This window comes from Megalobrama amblycephala, linkage group LG22, assembly GCF_018812025.1.
Source record: "Megalobrama amblycephala isolate DHTTF-2021 linkage group LG22, ASM1881202v1, whole genome shotgun sequence".
Lineage (NCBI taxonomy): Eukaryota > Metazoa > Chordata > Actinopteri > Cypriniformes > Xenocyprididae > Megalobrama > Megalobrama amblycephala.
The window spans coordinates 30,854,462-30,876,167 of NC_063065.1; the positions used below are offsets into that span (position 1 = coordinate 30,854,462).

General features: G+C 38.6%; 1 protein-coding gene across 4 annotated transcripts in view; it reads right to left on the reverse strand.

Annotated features, from left to right (window-relative positions):
• Positions 1–21,706, reverse strand: part of LOC125258149 (E3 ubiquitin-protein ligase HECW1) — a 70,542-nt gene that overhangs the window by 32,320 nt on the left and 16,516 nt on the right. For all 4 annotated transcript variants that reach the window (XM_048175010.1, XM_048175011.1, XM_048175012.1 and 1 more), the window contains 5 exons: positions 20,044–20,138; positions 7,849–7,921; positions 5,399–5,568; positions 584–726; positions 179–279 (listed from right to left, as the gene is read on the reverse strand). In XM_048175010.1, the coding sequence (XP_048030967.1) occupies positions 179–279; positions 584–726; positions 5,399–5,568; positions 7,849–7,921; positions 20,044–20,138 (582 nt within the window). The remainder of the gene's footprint in view (positions 1–178; positions 280–583; positions 727–5,398; positions 5,569–7,848; positions 7,922–20,043; positions 20,139–21,706) is intronic.

The following is a 21,706-nucleotide window of genomic DNA, read 5'->3' on the forward strand; positions in this document are numbered from 1 at the left end:
ACAAAATGCTGGGTTAAAAATAACCCAAGTTGGGTTGAAAATGGACAAACCCAGTGATTGGGTTGTTTTAACCCAACATTTTTTAGAGTGTACATAAAGAAATGATCTCATGATTTATACCATTAGTTTTGCTGTTGTTTGTAAGAAAAGCAGATACAATAGTAAACATCCTGCAGACCTGGGTGAATTGATGAGGTTATCTCAAAACGAAACTGCAGCTGACCGCTGACATGATCTGTTGGAAGCCGTCGGCCTAAAGTGTAACTCACCACACGGTCCCTGTTCACACAAAGACAATGACATTTAAAATCTCACAGGCAATTAACCATAAAATAAATCGCTGCAGGCGCCTATCTGTGCATTGTCTTTTAAATTTAAGTACCTTCTTGTGCACATAAAGATAACTTGATATTTTTAGGTCTATGAAAACTGGAATCCTGGAGGAAAATCATGCACAAATGGACAAGTAATATAAGAAACAAGTCAAGAATTAGAGTGTAATCTGAGTCCTCAGCAGGCTCGCAGTCAGATAAATTATACAGTAAATGATTATCAGTTAGTGAACGTATCTTCAGAGACGTACCCGATAGCGTGCTTCTCCAGCAGCCTCTGTACAGGAACGACCAACTTTCCCAGGAAGCGTTTGATGATGGGTCTGCTCTTGGCAAATTTATCTTTTACCTCAATCTCCAAAACGTCCGTCGGCAGAGACACGAAGTTAAATCGCTGTGAATACAAAATAAAATAAGACTGCTCAGTTGTGAATGCTGTTAACTGCTCGTGTTCGGTCTAGTTGGTTCAGAAACACACGGACTGAAAATGTTACAAATATTTTGCTGCATGACCTTCTCAAATAGCTAATCATTTATTAGATTTATAAAAACTATTTATTTAGTGAAATTCATAAATACGCTTTTTTTAATAAATACTTCATAAAATAATAAAATGACATTTAAATAAATAAATAACTGTAGCCCTTATCAGAACATAAGTCAGCGTTCTCCAGATTCAGGGATGCTGCATCCTGGCTGGAGTCCACCGGAGAACTGCAGTGCTGACGGAGTGTATGAAAGCTCTGGATTGTTTTGTTCCCTGTGGCAGTTAAACACGGCAGCACGACTCTCGTTCAAGGAGGCACACGGGACTTTTTAGGGCAGCTTTTCAGTCAGAGCCACAGAAGCCCAAACTCACAATGACATTAACCCGAACCCCCTCCCTGCCCCTCATAACTAAATCCACGGTGTCCTCCACAGGACTCTGGACCGACAGGGCTCAGAAAACACATTACGCTGGTTAGAGACAGTCTGAAACTGTGCGAGTGAGTGGAGGAGAGCAGACACAAGCGGAGGAGAACTGCTGCTCGTGTCCAAACCCACTCTGTTTGACGTTCAGGGGTTGTGTGATTGTGTGGCAGCTGTAATTTAACAGCGATTGTTCATACAATTAAGAGGAAATATTGATGGCGAACTCTGGAGGGAGAATCACATTAATGCAGTGAATTAACAGACTGAACAAAAACACCAATAATAACAGCATGGTGTTTTTAGACATGGATTTTTAACTCTCAAACTCGCAAAATCAAACTTAATCAAATGCAAATAACACAAAATAAATATATAAATAAATAAATTATATACGCCACAATGCTTTTTTTGTAATTGTCGGCTGATATAACTGCAAGTCTGTATTTTTATTACTATGTAATAAATGTTACTATGCAATACAATGTTACAAGATTATTTTCTGAAATGTACAGATTTCGTGTGGCTAGAGATCTGATAATGACACAGACCGGGTTACTGAATCAAACGATTGTAGGTCCGGAGTTAAAACATCGGAAACACTCTTGAAGATGTCCATAAATAAATCAGAGAGAATAAGAGCTTGTTCAGACGGACATTTCACTGTCTGCTGCTGTCAAACAAGGTCCACCGACCGGCATAAAGCAGATAAAGGAATAAAGCTCAACTCTCACCCGTGATGTGGGATATAAATAGTCAAGTAAACAGGTTTCAAAGCTTTCGTGATGCAGAAAGACACTGTCAGCAGTGATGAAAAGAGGCCATTAGTGGAGATGACAGAAAATGGCTTTGGATGTAAGACTGACACACCCAAAATATACACAAAACCATTCGGTCTGTCCCCTGAACAGCACAAGAGTTCACATTCACTCTCAACTGGAGAGAATTCTCTATATTCCCATCAGCAAAAGATCGGGTGATGTACTTGAGTAAATGTAATTAGTTACTGTACTTAAGTATCCTTTTGGCTGCTTTGTAGTTGTACTGAGTATCAAAGATATTGGCAACTTTTACTCTCTACTTGACTACATTTTTGAGCAAGTAAATGTACTTTTTACTCCACTACATTTCTGATTAATGATGCAATTACAAATTACATTTTTCATGACACCTAACTTTTTCTGCAGCAGTTTGTTTCTGATATAAAGAAGCGATATCGCCATCTAAGGGCATTGAAGGTACTACATCTTGTGCATTTTGCCTTTACTCACCCAAACTTGTAAAACTTTACATGAATGTGAGCGCATTAGCAGTAGTTTCTGATCGCAGGTGTTTGATTTATTAGATGAGGAAATGACTGCAGCTGGTGATGAGGCTCAAACCAGCACATACAGTAGACTTTGACTATTTAATCTAACTTAACATTGTTTTATTTATCTGTTTTGAAGGATATTGGTTTACTTATGACCACTTGAGTTTAACTGAGACTTGAGAGTTTGTAGACGTTTAAAAGGTTGTGTCGACCTTGATTTATTGCAACATTGAGGTGTTCAGTTTTATTTTGATTTTAGAAAATAAACTTTTGATGTGGCATTTCATAATGTTTCCAAAAATACACATGTAGATAAATAATGTTGTTTCTAACAACAATATTTATATATATACACAGTACAGTCCAAAAGTTTGGAACCACTAAGATTTTTAATGTTTTTAAAAGAAGTTTCGTCTGCTCACCAAGGCTACATTTATTTAATTAAAAATACAGTAAAAACAGTAATTTTGTGAAATATTATTACAATTTAAAATAACTGTGTACTATTTAAATATATTTGACAAAGTAATTTATTCCTGTGATCAAAGCTGAATTTTCAGCATCATTACTCCAGTCTTCAGTGTCACATGATCCTTCAGAAATCATTCTGATATGCTGATTGCTGCTCAATAAACATTTATGATTATTTTCAATGTTGAAAACAGTTGTGTACTTTTTTTTTTTCAGGATTATTTGATGAATAGAAAGTTCAAAAGAACAGTGTTTATCTGAAATCTAATCTTTTGTAACATTATAAATGTCTTTACTGCCGCTTTTGATTGATTTAATGCATCCTTGCTGAATAAAAGTATTCATTTCTTTAATTTCTTTTCAAAAAAATAAAAATAAAAATTCTTACTGACCCCAAACTTTTGAACGGTAGTGTATAATGCTACAGAAGCTTTGTATTTCAGATAAATGCTGTTCTTTTGAACTTTCTATTCATCAAGGAATCCTGAAAAAAAAAGTACACAACTGTTTTCAACATTGAAAATAATCATAAATGTTTCTTGAGCAGCAGATCAGCATATTAGAATGATTTCTGAAGGATCATGTGACACTGAAGACTGGAGTAATGATGCTGAAAATTCAGCTTTGATCACAGGAATAAATTACTTTGTCAAATATATTCAAATAGAAAACAGTTATTTTAAATTGTAATAATATTTCACAATATTACTGTTTTTTACTGTATTTTTAATTAAATAAATGTAGCCTTGGTGAGCAGACGAAACTTCTTTTAAAAACATTAAAAATCTTAGTGGTTCCAAACTTTTGGACTGTACTGTATATATAATAATATTTAAGGTACTATTATTTCTGTGTCATTAATTAAATAAGTAAATATGTGACAGTGATCATGTGACTTTGGTCAGACACAATCATCACGTTTTATACAAACTTGAATCCATTAGTGCTGCTGTCATTCAAGAAAAAGGGGAAAAAACAAAAAAGAAGAAATAATTAAATTCATAAAAACATTTGGCAACACTTTATTTTAGTATACTATGACCACTATAACCCTAATCTTACAGTATGTACATGTTGTTAATTAATATTATTCAATACTTATAGTAATATTACACTGTAACAAGGACAAATTAAAATAAAACTTCAGAAGTAACTGCATTAAATATTGTATAGAATAATTCTATATACAACAATAGTGGATTTAACATTGAAATTTAAAGTCTAATGTGAAAATGTATGTTTATAATGTATCCTTCTCCTTTTAAATACTTCGGTCAGTTCAAGAATAATTTGTGCAATTTTATATTATTTATTTGACAGAATTAAATGTTCAGTCTCGTATCCTCTGCTCGAGGCTGATTTGTGATTTAGAAAGTAAATAGAAGTAAGTAATGCAATGCTTTATAGAGAGAGTAATCAGTACAGTCATATAACTGCAATGCTGAAGATGTAATTAGTATCCATTAATTACCTTTTCAGAGTATCTCATTTTCAGATTTTCGTCTTGTTTTCCAGTACAAATAACATTCTTCAATCAAGATGCATTTACTGGAGAAGAAACATGACACATAATCTGTCTTTCACTACAAATTGGCAGATATTTTTTGCTTGTTTAATTTTGATATCTTTCTCAGAGACCAAGACTTGATATCTTCTGTCATTTTGCTTCTCCAGTAAATGTATCTTGAGTTCAGAACATTTAAACACTGGAATATACGCAGGAGCAAAGCATTATGGGAGATGTGGCACGGTCATTAACCCCTGAAGGGCCGCTGGTGAAAACCTTCTTCGACTCACGCTTTGAACTCAATCCAGCCATGCGTGTGAAGAGAAACGAGCTTCTCAAATACTTCTCAAATACTCAGGCCAACATTAAAGTTTCTTTTGACAAATTCAAGTAATAATTGTTATGATCCAGCATTCTTGGATTTAAAATCTTGAGGATGAATTACATCAAAATCTAAAAAAAGATCTAATGAAATGTTTAATAAAAATGTTTGTTTGACCATCATGATTAAACCCTTCATCTGTCATCAGATACCTGCAGCAGTTTTGGAGGTGACGGCACCTGTACACAGAAGCTGGATCTGAATCAAAACTTCAGGAGTAAAAGTTACCGGAGAGCTCCATGTACTTTTGTCTCAGAGCTGTTGGCAAAAGCTCCATCAGAGAGTCCGGAGCTCCAGACGCAGGAGGGATTCTGCTTTCATGTTGGGATATCAAACACAGACTCACCGTGATGCGCTCTTCAGAGGGAAAGACATGAAACGTCACAATCGCATCTCCAGACTCAGACTCAAAGATGACTTTTCAAATGTCAGAACCTTTAAATGATCCGTCGTGTCAGATGAAGAAGTGATGTGAGTGAACTGACCTCTCTCTTCCAGACGGGGCTGACCGTGTTGCAGATGATGCCGGACCTCTTCTCCTGTCCGTGGTGAGGCAGCGCCGGGAAGATGCTGTGCTTTCCGGGCTGGATGGAGATTTTCAAATATGGGTCGGGATTAAAGAACATTCCTTTCTTCAGACCGACTGCCTGAACATCTGGAATAAAGGAAGGAAGATTAGAGCAAAGGAATATTATATACATACATACATACATACATACATTATATATATATATATATATATATATATATATATATATATATATATATATATATATATATGTTAATAATTATTATTAAATATTAATATAATAACATTAAATTGTTATTAATCTTGTATTAATTTATTATTTTTATATATATATATATATATATATATATATATATATATATATATATATATATATAACAAATAATGAAGCAATTCTAACAAAACATTGATAATTTAATAATTAATATTTAATAGTAAAAATAATTATTATATGTTAATTATTATTTAGAAATATTAATTAATAACACTAAATTGTTATCATTTTCGTTATTATAAATTCATATATATATATATATATATATATATAATGTATATTTTATATTTTGTTATATCCAGATAAATTTTATATATATATATATAGATATATATATATATATAAAGCAAATGATGAATTAATTCTAACAAAAATATAATTTATTGTTATTAATAATTAATATTTAATTTACAATAATTATGTTAATTATTATTTAGAAATATTAAAATATATATAGTATAATATATAATAATTATAATATAATACATATATATTATAATTATTACAATAAATATATATTTTATTATATAATTATATATTATATTGTTTTGTTATTATTATATTATTTCTGAAAAAATACTTATATATATTATACATTAAATAGCAAATCATGAATTAATAACAACAAAAATCTGATAACAATTTAATGTTAACAAACAATTATTAATATAGTATTATTGTTATTATATTTCAATTAATAATAATGATAAGAATAACAACAACAACTGAATAATAATAATAATCATCATCACAATAAAAATTTTGCTATTCAACATCTGGATAATTTATATTTAATTCATATTTAACAATGTGTTTATATTTATTTTAATAATTTTAATAAAAATGTTATTAATAAAATTAAATAAAATGGATTTTAATAATAATAATAATAAATAATAATAATAATAATAATAATAATAATAATAATAATAATATATTAAACACACACATAAATATATATAACAAATTAATAATACTTTAAAATTAGCAAACAATCTAATATTAATAATTAATAAAAGCATTATTAGTATTAGTATTTTATTTCAATAATAATAATAATAATCTTTTTGTCATTTGTTTACTCCATTATTTGTAAGATTTTATTGACTATCCGACTGTATATCCTCAGGTTCTGTATACTCCGGTGATCTTGCGATATTAAATCATCATTCACAGAGAAACAAGGAAAGTAAGAGGCTTAAAGGCTAAAGCTGAAAAGTCTGAGTCGGGAATATGAAGAGAAAAGCAGGAGCTCTCAGAATCCCAGAGGATCTAATTATCTCCTCCAGTATCCAGACAGGCAGTCGGAGACGAGTTACTGCGATGTCATAATCTACTGAACACGAGCGTCATGTGTTTATAACTCTACAGACGAGGAGTGTGAGTGTGTGTGTGAGTGTGTGAGTGTGTGTGTGTGTGTGTGTGTGAGTGTGTGTGTGTGTGTGTGTGAGTGTGAGAGTTCAGAGCGACGGCTCACTGAAACTGTGTGGCATTATGGGAAGAACAGGTGAAATATTCCTCATGCTTCATTACTGTAATCGATCAGATCTTCTTAATAGAACAACCTTCTTTTCAGGTTTCTGCAGGTCAACTTTCCACAAGCCATCACTTTAAAAGGAATCCTGTTTCCAGCTCCCAACGGATCACTGGGATTCACTGGCACTAATGTACATATATTTATACTCCTTCAGCTCACGGCAGGAGATGAACTTATGAATAAAATATACAGCGCTGGGGAATCCTGAAGAGCGAACAGTTTGGCCATCGCAACGTCAAATATAACGGAGAAGAAAGAGAACAGGAGGACAATCGGACAATATTCATCCTTTTATAATGAATCCTTCAAATTTTGTCTGGGTTATGACACTGGATTCATAAAGTTTCATTCTGCAGAATATTTCAAGTCTGTTCTCAAATTTCTCAAGAATAACTGCAAGAACCAAAAACTCTCTTAATATACAGTCATTCAAAAGTTGCATGTGTGATTATTATGAGTGTTGAAAACAGTTTTGGTGAAACCATCATTTTTCAGAACTCTCAGAAAGTTTAAAAACAGCTCTGATCTTCACTAACAACAGTTTCTCAGTAAATAAAGACATAAATGTAAGAATAAAGTGACATCAGTGACGCACCTGACAGAGAGAAGCTGATCAGCCTCCTGCTGCCCAGAGTCTGAGGATCCGGACTGATGACCGGCTTCAGAGCCTATCACACACAAGAGAGCAGTCAGGTGACCACAGGAATGAAGGGCAGGAAGTCTGTGCATCCTCAGAGCTGAACAGGAAGTGACTCTACACAGTCACGCCCCCTTTCTTCCTTTCCTCTTGTCCTGATCTTAAAGCCCATTACAGTCAATAGCAGCATTCATTAGAGCCGCATTGATTCAGAATCCAGGAACAGGAAGGAGGAGAGGCTCATGGGACACCACTTCTCAGAAGAGGAAAAACTCCAGCTGTATGGCTGATATAGGGAACACTGGCTCCGGGTTATTAGTGTCAACTAAAACTGACATTTCGTAAATTGAACCAAGACTGTAATATATGAAAGAAAACACAGTGATTAAAAGATGAACTGCAATAAAAAAAAAAAAAGGAAAAAAATGTGATTTTCATAATCACTGATCTTCACACGGCCGCAGATTTATCTGACCTGTGTCTGCGTGCAATAACACACTCCACCTGCAGATGGCAGTACAGTGTGTGATGATGATGATGAAGGTTCATTGACTTTCTTTTCTTTTCCCATACAATGAAAATCTGTGTTGTTTTGGACCCCGCTGACTTTCATTGTATAATTTATTGATTGATTGACTGATTAATTGATTGATTGATTTGATGATGATTTTTGAGTGAACTATCCCTTTAAGCAGGGTTATTATAATAAAATTAAATTAAATCCATTAAAAAAAACAATTATTTTGTTGCTTGAAATAAAATAAAATATTAAAAAAACTTTAACTTATTTTATTTCAGATAATTCCATTTAACTTGTACTAAAAAACTAATACTAAAAGTGAAATAAAATGAAAAAAAAAAAAAAAAAAAAAAAAAAAAAAAATATATATATATATATATATATATATTTTTTTTTTTTCCATTTTATTTCACTTTTAGTATTAAAAAATATATATATATAAATAAATATATATATATATATATATATATATATATAATTTTTTTTTTTTTTTTACTAAAATGAAAATGGAAAATATAAAAATGACCTTGGGGTTCAGGGTTATTATCGTTAAACTATTAAAATATTTTTTGTTAATTTAAATAAAGCTGAAATAAAAGATAAATATCACATACAATTTTTTAATAAATGTAAATTAAAAAAGGAAAAAAATGAAAAAATAAATAATTTATTAAAAGAAAAGAAAATAATTAATAAATAAAGTCTTACCTCAAACTTTTGAACTGTAGAGTTCATTCATTCATTCATTCATTCATTCATATCTGATGAATAAATATCAGATAAAAAAATCTCAAATAAATGAAAATTAAAAATGTAAAAAAAAAAATGTTTCAAGCGTTTTTGTTTGAAGCACTAAATTTACTAACTGGAAATAAATAAAAACTAAAACTGAATAAAATAAAATAAATATAAATAGTAATATAAAAAAAATAATAAAAATGCTAAAAATAAACAAATAAAGTGAGGGTTAAAGTAAAATTGAAAATATTATTTAATGTTCTCTGTCTTCACATCTGTTTAGTTGTTCAGAAATTCAGCAGTTCATTCATTAATGAGACGAGCAGGATTGAGTTTATAAAAGACACTTTCAGCTCTTCTCAACAAGACGACATGCACAGAGTTCAGTCAAATGGATTTACACAAAATGAACACTTTTAGTGCGTCTCAACACTTAATTTCAATCACACTACGATAAAGTACTTTCTGATCTTAGTAATGTAGACCTTCCAGAAAACTGTCCATAAACCACTCCAAACATCCGTCAGAACGCGATGAGACAAACAGCAGGCAGCAACAAAAGGACAGCAGGTGTTTGGAGCGGTCTGTGCCCAAATGAGATGCAAATCCGTCCTGTTGACCGTCCGCCGCACAAACACGACTGCAGCTTTACCAGATTAAAAGCATCTGCGGGAGATTCAGACCTCACAATCAATTCAACGCTGGCACGACCACAGAGGACCACGGGTGCTCACCGGGATCAAAACGGTTTGAACCGCAAATCCTACTTCATCCTGTCTGATCAATCTGTTTGTTATTTCTAATTATTAGATTTGTATTTTCTGAACAAAATACGAGTTGCTCTTGTTTCCTACTGGCCTTTAAAGTAAAAACATCCCAGTGTCACGTCTCTCTGACATTCAGATCTCTGTGTTCAGTTTACACACGATACCAATGAGAAGAATGCATTTTCTCACTATGGATTTGTGTATCATGATACCAAACACAAATGTTAATTTAACCTTTGCAATAAAATACAAATAAATAAATTAATTAATTTTAAAAAATAAAATAACAATAATAATAATAAATAAAATTAAATAAAAATTAAATATAAAATGTAAAAAAAATAAAAATTAAAATTAAATTAAAAAATAAAAATTAAATAAAATAAATATCTGAAACTGAAACAAACACAGGAAAACTGAAAAACTAAACTAAATGAAAATGGACATTAACTTCAAAATTGTAAACTATATTAAACTATAGTTTTATTACTATGCTTGTTAAAATTATTTAGACGTATCATGTGGCAACCTGCAATTGTTGAATTTATTACCTCATTTAACCCATAAAAATCAGTTTTGTCTGTATAAATTAATGTATTTAGCAATATTGAATAAAATTCTTTTTAGACTTTGACTATTATTTTAAGTTTTCAGTACCATGGTATATTTTCAGTACCATATTTATTACACTTTATTATTAAATGGAATGATGTGGAGCTACATCAATATAATCTAATAAGTCATATTTAATATGTATAAACATAGGCCTGATCTGAATGCATCACTGCACTTGAACCATGAGAGGAGCTGAGCGCATCCAGAGGAGTGATGCTGCACAGTCATCAGAACCAACGCCGCGTGTGTGTGTGTGTGTGTGTGTGAGAGAGAGAGTGCAATGGGAAATTACAGCACAAATTACACACACATACATAATACTAGTTGTGCAAACATAAAATGGCACAAATTGACATGAAAACATCCTTGAATTTGATGGAAACAGCCTTGATGAGAGATAGCTCACCTCAAAAAATGAAATATCTGCCATTTTTACTCAACCTCATGTAAATCCAAAGTTGCATGGTGTCGCACACTACTGGTGCTCCTCAGGGCTCTGTTTTGGGCCCTCTTCCATTCATTATCTACTCCCTCTTGTTCACATTTTCAGGAGAGATGGTATTTCACTTTCACTGCTACGCCGATGACATCCAGCTCTTTCCCTCCACCTTCTTTGTCCAGCTGTTTAGCTGAAATTAAAGACTGGCTTTCAGCTAACTTTTTAAAACTCAATAGTGATTAAACCAAAGGTCCTACTTATACGCACAAGATCTACTCTGACCAAATCTGACTGTTTTTCTGTGGATATTACGCATACTGCATACTTTCACCTGAGTAATATTAAAGGTGCCCTTGAATCAAAAATTGAATTTACCTTGACATAGTCAAATAACAAGAGTTCAGTACATGGAAATGACATACAGTGAGTCTCAAACTCCATTGTTTCCTCCTTCTTATATAAATCTCATTTGTTTAAAAGACCTCCAAAGAACAGGCGAATCTCAACATAACACTGACTGTTACGTAACAGTCGGGATCATTAATATGTACGCCCCCAATATTTGCATATGCCAGCTCATGTTCAAGGCATCAGACAAGGGCAGCCAGTATTAACGTCTGGATCTGTGCACAGCTGAATCATCAGACTAGGTAAGCAAGCAACGAACAATAGCGAAAAATGGCAGATGGAGCAATAATAACTGACATGATCCATGATAACATGATATTTTTAGTGATATTTGTAAATTGTCTTTCTAAATGTTTCGTTAGCATGTTGCTAATGTACTGTTAAATGTGGTTAAAGTTACCATCGTTTCTTACTGTATTCACGGAGGCAAGAGCCGTCGTTATTTTCATTTTTAAACACTTGCAGTCTGTATAATTCATAAACACAACTTCTTTCTTTATAAATCTCTCCAACAGTGTGTAATGTTAGCTTTAGCCACGGAGCACTATCAAACTCATTCAGAATCAAATGTAAACATCCAAATAAATACTATACTCACATGATCCGGTGCATGCATGCAGTATGCATGACAAACACTTTATAAAGATCCATTTGTGAACTTTGTTTATGCTGTTTATGGCAGTCGAGAGCTCGGGGGCGGGGAGCATGAGATTTAAAGGGGCCGCAGCCTGAATCGGTGCATAGTTAATGATGCCCCAAAATAGGCAGTTCAAAAAATGAATTAAAAAAAATCTATGGGGTATTTTGAGCTGAAACTTCACAGACACATTCAGGGACACCTTAGACTTATATTACATCTTTTGAAAAGACGTTCTAGGGCACCTTTAAATGCCTCTGCCCTTCCCTCACAATGAACAACACTCCAATCCTCATCCATGCATGGGTTACTTCACGTATGGATTATTGCAACGCTCTTCTTACTGCTCTTCCCTCCAAACTTCAGTTGGTTCAGATCTCTGTGGCTCGTGTTCTTACCAGAACTTCTTCTACTGAGCACATTTCACCAACTCTCCAGCGACTACACTGGCTTCCAGTGAAATATCGCATTGATTTCAAAATTCTGCTTCTCACATTCAAGGCACTTCACAATCTCACTCCTCCGTACCTTACTGATCTCCTTCATATTTATTAGCCTGTATTCTACTGTATCTATGATGCGCGTGTGCTGTTAAGTTGTTGTATTCTGCGATGCTAATAGGATTTGTTTATCGTTATTTATTTATTTATGTATTTTTTTATTCCTTTTTTTTTTTTTTCCTGTAAGGTGACCTTGGGAGTCATGAAAGGCACTGTTAAATAAGCTTCGGAGCGTTATGAATCTTTTGTGTCGAATCAGCGGTTTGGAGCACCAAAGTCACATGATTTCAGAGGTTTGGCGGTTTGACACGCGATCCGAATCATGATTCGACACAAAAGATTCATTATGCTCCGAAGCTTCCTGAAGCAGTGTTTTGAAATCGGCCATCACTAAATAAGACGTTATTTTTGGGGGGTTTTTGGCGCAACAAAAATATTCTTGTGGCTTTATAATATTAATATTGAACCACTGTACTCACATGAACTGATTTAAATATGTTTTTAGTACATTAATGGATCTTGAGAGAGGAAATGTCATTGCTGGCTATGCAGGCCTCACTGAGCCATCGGATTTCATCAAAAATATCTTAATTTGTGTTCTGAAGATGAATGAAGGTCTTACAGGTGTGGAACGGCATGAGGGAGAGTAATAAACAACAGAATTTTTATTTTTGGGTGAACTAACCCTTTAATGTATAGTTTTACGAATGCACACATTCACTTACACAGCAGCTTCTAAAAAAAAAAAGGAAAAACACTTTAAAAAAACATGCCCACAGAAGCTATTTTTATTCAGAATCCCAAACGGCTTCTTTTTCACTTGCCTCACACAAATTGCATTACTCTAAAATTACACACTATGCACAAAACAAACTATTTAGAAAGCGCTCAACCATCCATCATGTCTGACTGAACCACACTGCTCTCTTTCTGTGCCACACGCTTCAAAACCAAACACAAAATCAAAGCTCTCTTTTAACTTCCAGCAGCTCTGAATCCCCAGCAGAGGAACACTGTCTTTCTGCTGACCACATCAACAAAGACATTTGATACTCAAGGACAAAGTCACCAACCCCACATATATCTGCTATCGCCGACCCGTCCTGTTCTCAGCTCTGGAGACGAGATGCAGAAAAGACACCCTTCCTTGAAAAGGTCTCTCTCCGACTGTTAAAAGGTCAATGAGCGGGTCACCCGCAGAATCACAAAGCTACACGTCTGCGTCGTGTTCAAATCCCCCAAACGAAGAGGAGCACTGTTTAATTCATTCACATAGTGTTTTCTCTCTCTACGAGTGTAAATGTCAACATCATGATTGAAGCCTGTCAGGTTAAACAAGAGCTTATTCATGCAATTCAGGCAGTGTGTTTTATTCCAGTTCCGATTCACATACAGTTCAGTTTTAATGGTGCAACGTAGACATATTTAGAAGTGCATAAGTTACATCAAAACTAGGCTAAGTTGTAACTTATGCACAGCTGGTGCAACCGGCCCGTGATCTTGAGTAAGAAATCAAATGATGAGTCTTCTTAAATGATTACATTTGTTTGTGAATCAGACTGCATGCATTGCTATTATCTTAGAGAAGAATGCTTTAAGACTGCGTAAAAAATTGTTAAACAACTTCTGTTTATAAGTTACTTACTGTTAAATAAATATATATAAAAATAAATTGATATATAATAACACATCTTTTGGATCAAGACTTACTTACAATAAAAGAAAAACCCTTAATAATGCCTGTGCATAAGGATTGTCCAAATGTAATGAGTTTGCTGCAAATGCCTGCAGGTGTTAAGAGGTCTAAATTTGAGTGCTGACCAATTAAAAGCATTCATGGATAAAACTGCTGAATATATGCAAATATGCAGAAAACGAGGCAAAAACGAATGCCGAGCAAACACACAGGATACAGCTCGACTGCAGCATTTCACTTGTAATCGTGTGAAATGAATCAAAGTGCTGCCTGCAATGCCATTATGTGAAGAACAACATTCATAAATCACAAAATTACAGTAAACCAACCCTATACGCAGCTCTAGACATTTTCTACCCTACTGTCATAAGAGTTCAACCCGGATGAAACGACAGCAACTACCTTCACCCATCCAGGTATCCAGGTGAGCGCATCCACCCTCTTCCTCCTCGCGGTCCGGCTGGGTGACATCAGTCCGAGCTGCGCTCGATTCAGAATCAGAGCCCTGGTGAACGGAGCAGGTCCGTAACGACGAGTCAGTCTCGTTTTGCCATCCATCAGTGTGTCCTCAGGTCTTCTTCACTATCCAGCGAAACCCATACGCCGTACCTGATCCGAGGCTTTTCCGCCCCTGCTTCCGCCGAGGTTATTTTTAAACTGAACGCCCCGAGAAAGGGCATTGGTGTTGAGATCAAGTTTTCTGGCTCTCAGCGTTTCTGGAGACCACGCCAGCACAAAGACAGCGGGGCTGCGGAAACTCAATCTCTAGCTCTGGCTTAGTGCTAACAAAGGGTTATTTAGGGGTGTTTGTGCTGAAAGTTGTGATTATTAACAGCTCAGAGGAAAAATAAAGAGACGGGATCTCTATAAACAAATGCACATTGTGTCTCATCGATCGGTGCGCAAGGTGTAAGGTCATAGAGGTATTTCATCAAATACAAAGAGCTTATTGCTTAATGACTGTCTCTTGTACTTGGGTGGAATGACCTTTAATCCATTCAACATCTTAATCTCATTATTACTCCAGAGAGAAGGGCAAACCACTATAACTGGCTATGAATGGACAAAAGTGCTACAAAAGCACCAATTATCATCCAGTAGTTCCAGTTGCATCACTTTCTATGTGACATTCTTTGTTCATCAGCTGAGCTGTAAATGCCATGTAACTATTCTGGAAACACACACACAAAAAGGGGGGAAAAAATGACGGGGAAATATAGGCTCAAAGTCCATTTCATGCTTTTAAGAGCCCCCTGGGAACTGGTAAAACCTCTGTATAGTATAATGAAATATTAGTCTTTATTATGTCTTTAAGAAGATTACTAAGCGTTTATGAGCAAGAGTTAACAAGCCAATCTGAACCCCTTGGATCTAACACAAAAAAAGTACTTTCACTCTTATTTCAAGTGGTTAATTCAGCCATATATAATATATATGTCAAACCTACAGTAATAAAACCACTTATTATTTTATTTATTTATTTACATGTACATTAGATTTCAGAAATTTGAGGTCAATAAGATTTGTTTTAAAGAAATCTATACTTGTATTCATCAAGGATGCATTAAATTGATCAGAAGTGACATTAAAGACATTTATAATGTTACAAAAGATTCTGTTTCAAATAAATGCTGTTCTTTCAAACTTTCTATTCATTGATTCAATTGATCATTTCATTCATCAATTGATCTAGCAGCAGTGAAGATGGATTCAGCAGAAAACAAATTGTGCTCCATCTATCAGCATGGCCGTGACATTGAATTATATGTAGAGGAATTTGTAGAATTTTGTCATCTAACATCCTGGGATGATCAGGGCCTAATGGACTTATTCTAGAGTGGATTGGAATCTCGTTACACTGTCAGTGAGATCAGTGAGTTGGAGGACGAGACTAAAGAGCAGATTTCCTCCAGTACCTCTTTGAGATGACAGTATTCATCACTCAACACCAAGCTGGTATAAACACCAGAGCCCAGCCAGAGTTTATTCCCTTACAGAGTCCCTTCCAGTGATGGCTCCAGCCCTGACCAGAGTCCGGTGACGGCTCTAGCCCTTAACCAGAGTCCAGTGAAGGCTCCAGCCCTGACCAGAGTCCAGTGAAGGCTCCAGACCCTGACCAGAGTCCGGTGACGGCTCCAGCCCTTAACCAGAGTCCAGCGACGGCTCCAGCCCTGACCAGAGTCCAGTGAAGGCTCCAGACCTGACCAGAGTCCGATGATGGCTCCATCCCCTAACCAGAGTCCGGTGACGACTCCAGACCCTGACCAGTGACGGTCCAGTGAGTGTCCGACAGCTCCAGCCCCTGACCAGAGTCCACTGATGGCTCCAGCCCCTGACCAGAGTCCGGTGATGGCTCCATCCCCTAACCAGAGTCCGGTGACGGCTCCAGACCCTGACCAGTGTCCAGTGACGGCTCCAGCCCCTGACCAGAGTCCGGTGACGGCTCTAGCCCTTAACCAGAGTCCAGTGAAGGCTCCAGCCCTGACCAGAGTCCAGTGAAGGCTCCAGACCCTGACCAGAGTCCGGTGACGGCTCCAGCCCCTGACCAGAGTCCAGTGATGGCTCCAGCCCCTGACCAGAGTCCAGTGAAGGCTCCAGACCCTGACCAGAGTCCGGTGACGGCTCCAGCCCTGACCAGAGTCCGGTGACGGCTCCAGCCCCTGTCCAGAGTCCAGTGACAGCTCCAGCCCTTAACCAGAGTTCAGCAACGGCTCCAGCCCTGTCCAGAGTCCAGTGAAGGCTCCAGACCCTGACCAGAGTCCAGTGACAGCTCCAGCCCTTAACCAGAGTTCAGCAACGGCTCCAGCCCCTGACCAGAGTCCAGTGAAGGCTCCAGACCCTGACCAGAGTCCAGTGATGGCTCCAGCCCCTGACCAGAGTCCGGTGACGGCTCCAGCCCCTGTCCAGAGTCCAGTGACAGCTCCAGCCCTTAACCAGAGTTCAGCAACGGCTCCAGCCCTGTCCAGAGTCCAGCGACGGCTCCAGCCCTGACCAGAGTCCAGTGAAGGCTCCAGCCCTGTCCAGAGTCCAGCGACGGCTCCAGCCCTGACCAGAGTCCAGTGAAGGCTCCAGCCCTGACCAGAGTCCAGTGAAGGCTCCAGACCTGACCAGATTCCGGTGACAGCTCCAGCCCCTGACCAGAGTCCGGTGATGGCTCCAGACCCTGACCAGTGTCCGGTGACGGCTCCAGCCCCTGACCAGAGTCCGGTGACGGCTCTAGCCCTTAACCAGAGTCCAGTGAAGGCTCCAGCCCTGTCCAGAGTCCGGTGATGGCTCCATCCCCTAACCAGAGTCCGGTGACGGCTCCAGACCCTGACCAGTGTCCAGTGACGGCTCCAGCCCCTGACCAGTGTCCAGTGACGGCTCCAGCCCCTGACCAGAGTCCAATGACGGCTCCAGCCCCTGACCAGAGTCCACTAATGGCTCCAGCCCATGACCAGAGTCCGGTGATGGCTCCATCCCCTAACCAGTGTCCAGTGACGGCTCCAGCCCCTGACCAGAGTCCAGTGACGGCTCCAGCCCCTGACCAGAGTCCACTGATGGCTCCAGTCCCTGACCAGAGTCCGGTGATGGCTCCATCCCCTAACCAGAGTCCGGTGATGGCTCCAGACCCTGACCAGTGTCCAGTGACGGCTCCAGCCCCTGACCAGAGTCCGGTGACGGCTCTAGCCCCTGTCCAGTGTCCAGTGACGGTCCAGTAACCAGAGTCCAGTGAAGGCTCCAGCCCTGACCAGAGTCCAGTGAAGGCTCCAGACCCTGACCAGAGTCCGGTGACGGCTCCAGCCCTGACCAGAGTCCAGTGATGGCTCCAGCCCTGACCAGAGTCTGGTGAAGGCTCCAGCCCTGACCAGAGTCCAGTGATGGCTCCAGCCCCTGACCAGAGTCCACTGATGGCTCCAGCCCCTGACCAGAGTCCGGTGATGGCTCCATCCCCTAACCAGAGTCCGGTGACGGCTCCAGACCCTGACCAGTGTCCAGTGACGGCTCCAGCCCCTGACCAGAGTCTGGTGACGGCTCTAGCCCTTAACCAGAGTCCAGTGAAGGCTCCAGCCCTGACCAGAGTCCAGTGAAGGCTCCAGACCCTGACCAGAGTCCGGTGACGGCTCCAGCCCTGACCAGAGTCCAGTGATGGCTCCAGCCCCTGACCAGAGTCCGGTGACGGCTCCAGCCCCTGTCCAGAGTCCAGCGACGGCTCCAGCCCTGTCCAGAGTCCGGTGATGGCTCCATCCCCTAACCAGAGTCCGGTGACGGCTCCAGCCCCTGACCAGTGTCCAGTGACGGCTCCAGCCCCTGACCAGTGTCCAGTGACGGCTCCAGCCCCTGACCAGAGTCCAGTGACGGCTCCAGCCCCTGACCAGAGTCCACTGATGGCTCCAGCCCCTGACCAGAGTCCGGTGATGGCTCCATCCCCTAACCAGAGTCCGGTGACGGCTCCAGACCCTGACCAGTGTCCAGTGACGGCTCCAGCCCCTGACCAGAGTCCGGTGACGGCTCTAGCCCCTGTCCAGTGTCCAGTGACGGCTCCAGCCCTTAACCAGAGTCCAGTGAAGGCTCCAGCCCTGACCAGAGTCCAGTGAAGGCTCCAGACCCTGACCAGAGTCCGGTGACGGCTCCAGCCCTTAACCAGAGTCCAGTGAAGGCTCCAGCCCTGACCAGAGTCCGGTGACGGCTCCAGCCCTTAACCAGAGTCCAGTGATGGCTCCAGCCCCTGACCAGAGTCCGGTGACGGCTCCAGCCCTGACCAGAGTCCAGTGAAGGCTCCAGACCTGACCAGATTCCGGTGACAGCTCCAGCCCCTGACCAGAGTCCGGTGATGGCTCCATCCCCTAACCAGAGTCCGGTGACGGCTCCAGACCCTGACCAGAGTCCAGTGATGGCTCCAGCCCCTGACCAGAGTCCGGTGACGGCTCCAGCCCCTGACCAGAGTCCGGTGACGGCTCCAGCTCCTGACCCTAAGATGTATCTAGACTGGGTGTTGTAGATATGTAGCTCTCGTTACACTGTCAGTGAGATCTGTGAGCTGTAGATCAACGAGACTAAAGAGCAGATTTCCTCCAGTACCCAATCCTCTTTGAGATGACAGTGTATGTCACTCAACACCAAGCCGGTATTAACCACCAGAGCCCAGCCTTGCCATGCCCAGTTTGCCCAACCCAGTTCTACCGAGTCTGTTCCAGTGAGAGAAATTACAGATTCCCTTCCAGTGATGGCTCCAGCCCCTGACCAGTCCAGTGAAGCCTGCTCCAGAGTTTGCTCCGGTTCACAACCCCATAGCTTCTCCCAAGTTTTTTTTTTTGTTGCTATATTTCTCTGGCCATAGTGGCTGAGCCAAGCTCCCGAGGGAAGGCCATAGAGGCCAATCCTCCCTGGGTCCCTGAACTACCGGTGCCGCCCTGGCTTCCTGGCACCCAGGAGGCTCCCTGTCCTACCTAATACAAACATTGGTTGGTAAATAAATATTCAGCCCATGCTTTAGTGAGTGTGGAATTGTTTTCCTCCTACTATAGTCTCCTAGGTTACCCATGGTTTGATTAAGGGTCACAGGTGTTTCACTATTCTTTGATCTGTCTATTTAAGACCTGTGTGTCTTTCAGTTCATGGTCAGTTCTACGTTGTGTTAAGTTGGTTGTTTTGTTCCTGTTCTTGAGTGTTATGTGAAGATTTGAGTTTGTTTCTGAATAAAGATTGCTGCAGAGTAAGGGTTCAGGTCAGGCACTTAGTTGTGATGAGTAGGGTTAGGGTAAAGAACTAGAGATTGCATTGTGTCAATGAATGTCTTCACAAAGATAGATGTGCAAGAATGTGTGTGTGTGTGTGTGTGTGTGTTACTCACAGAGGATGAGGGGTTCCTCACTGTCACGCTGGGTGTTGTAGCTCTGAGTGCTCCACTCGAACCATGATAATATTTGAAGCAAACCTTCGTCTCAGCTGTGTGAGAAACAGAAACACAATGACATGAACTTCAGGACATTGCCCAAACTTGAACGCTAGTGTACCATAGTACAAAAAGATTATCATATTTATACTATGGTATTTCAACGATACTCCAAGATGCTTCAAAGAATACCATGGTATAACCATGACACAAACATGGCCATAACAGTCATAGTACCATCACCATCCAAACAACTATGGAAGCAGCATGGAATCGGTTCAGGAAAAGTTTGGATGAATATCATACTCAGATCCGTGTAATGAAAGCAGATAGCTTGCTAAAGTGGATTAACAGAATTACATGACAGGTATCCCATGGTGCATTTCATATTTCAGTTTCATTTTTCAAGGCACCCTGCAGTGTGTGTGGCATATAGTAGCAAAACATAATGCATTAGATATGTTACAATTGCTATTGTCACATAGAGTATGATGACTCCAGTGGAGTAATGCGCTGTCAGAGGCTTGTGAGTGTGTGTGTGTGTGTGTGTGTGTGTGAGACTGTGTTTCTCCAGGTGAGCTGGCTGAGCTAATACATCCCTTATTTAGTTCCTACGCCTTGTAAAATGGAGTTTGCACGACTGTCCCACACCTGGCTTGATGCACCTGAATAATGTAGAGCAATTTCTTTCCTAACTGTTTCTATTTGCACCCACTCAGATAATACAGCTTGACATTAAGTGGCCCAAAAATTATTTGATTGTTTAAGGCACATTCCTAAAATGTCAGAATGGTATTGTATTATAGCAAAATATCATGGCTAGACAGCACAAAAAATACATTCATTTCAATAAGGCTGTATTAGATAACTTTGGTTAATGCATTTACTAACAATGAGCATACATTTGTTAATTATTGTAAATATTGGTTAATAAAAATACAAATGTTCATTGATAATTCATATTAGTGCAAGTCAATTAAATAATATTAACAAATTCAACATTTGATTTTAATAATGTAATTAGTAAATGTTGAAATTAACATGAACTGAAATAAACTATGATTAATAAATGATTTAGAATATGCATTTGTGTAAATAGTAATATGTAAATAATATATAAGTATAACTAGTTTAATTAAAATTCATTCATTCATTAGAGATTGATTGTTAGAATTCAGCAAGTCTATGATGTACAGTATTATGTAAATATGATTGATTTTTTATGATAATCGGGTCACTCTTTATATTCAGTTTCTTTAACTGCTATGTACTTACATTAAATGAAATAATTATTCGGTACTTATTGTGTTGATGTTGTGCTGCAAAACGTGCTGTTATTGAGGTCAGGACAGGTTTGGTGGTGTGGGTAGGTTTAAAGGTGGGTTAATGTATAAATAAATATAAGTGCAATGTAAAAACATGTATGTACACAATAAATGCATCGTAAAATGATTCATTTAAATATCTGTACATAGTAGGATCAATTATTGTGTCTTTCACCTCATTCAAACATCATATAAACGCTAGATTCATCACACGTTCAGTTGAAGGAGTTGAATCTAAAGCTGTAGATGAACAGTGTATGGCACAATCTCATTTTATGGCACAGCTGCATGAAAGG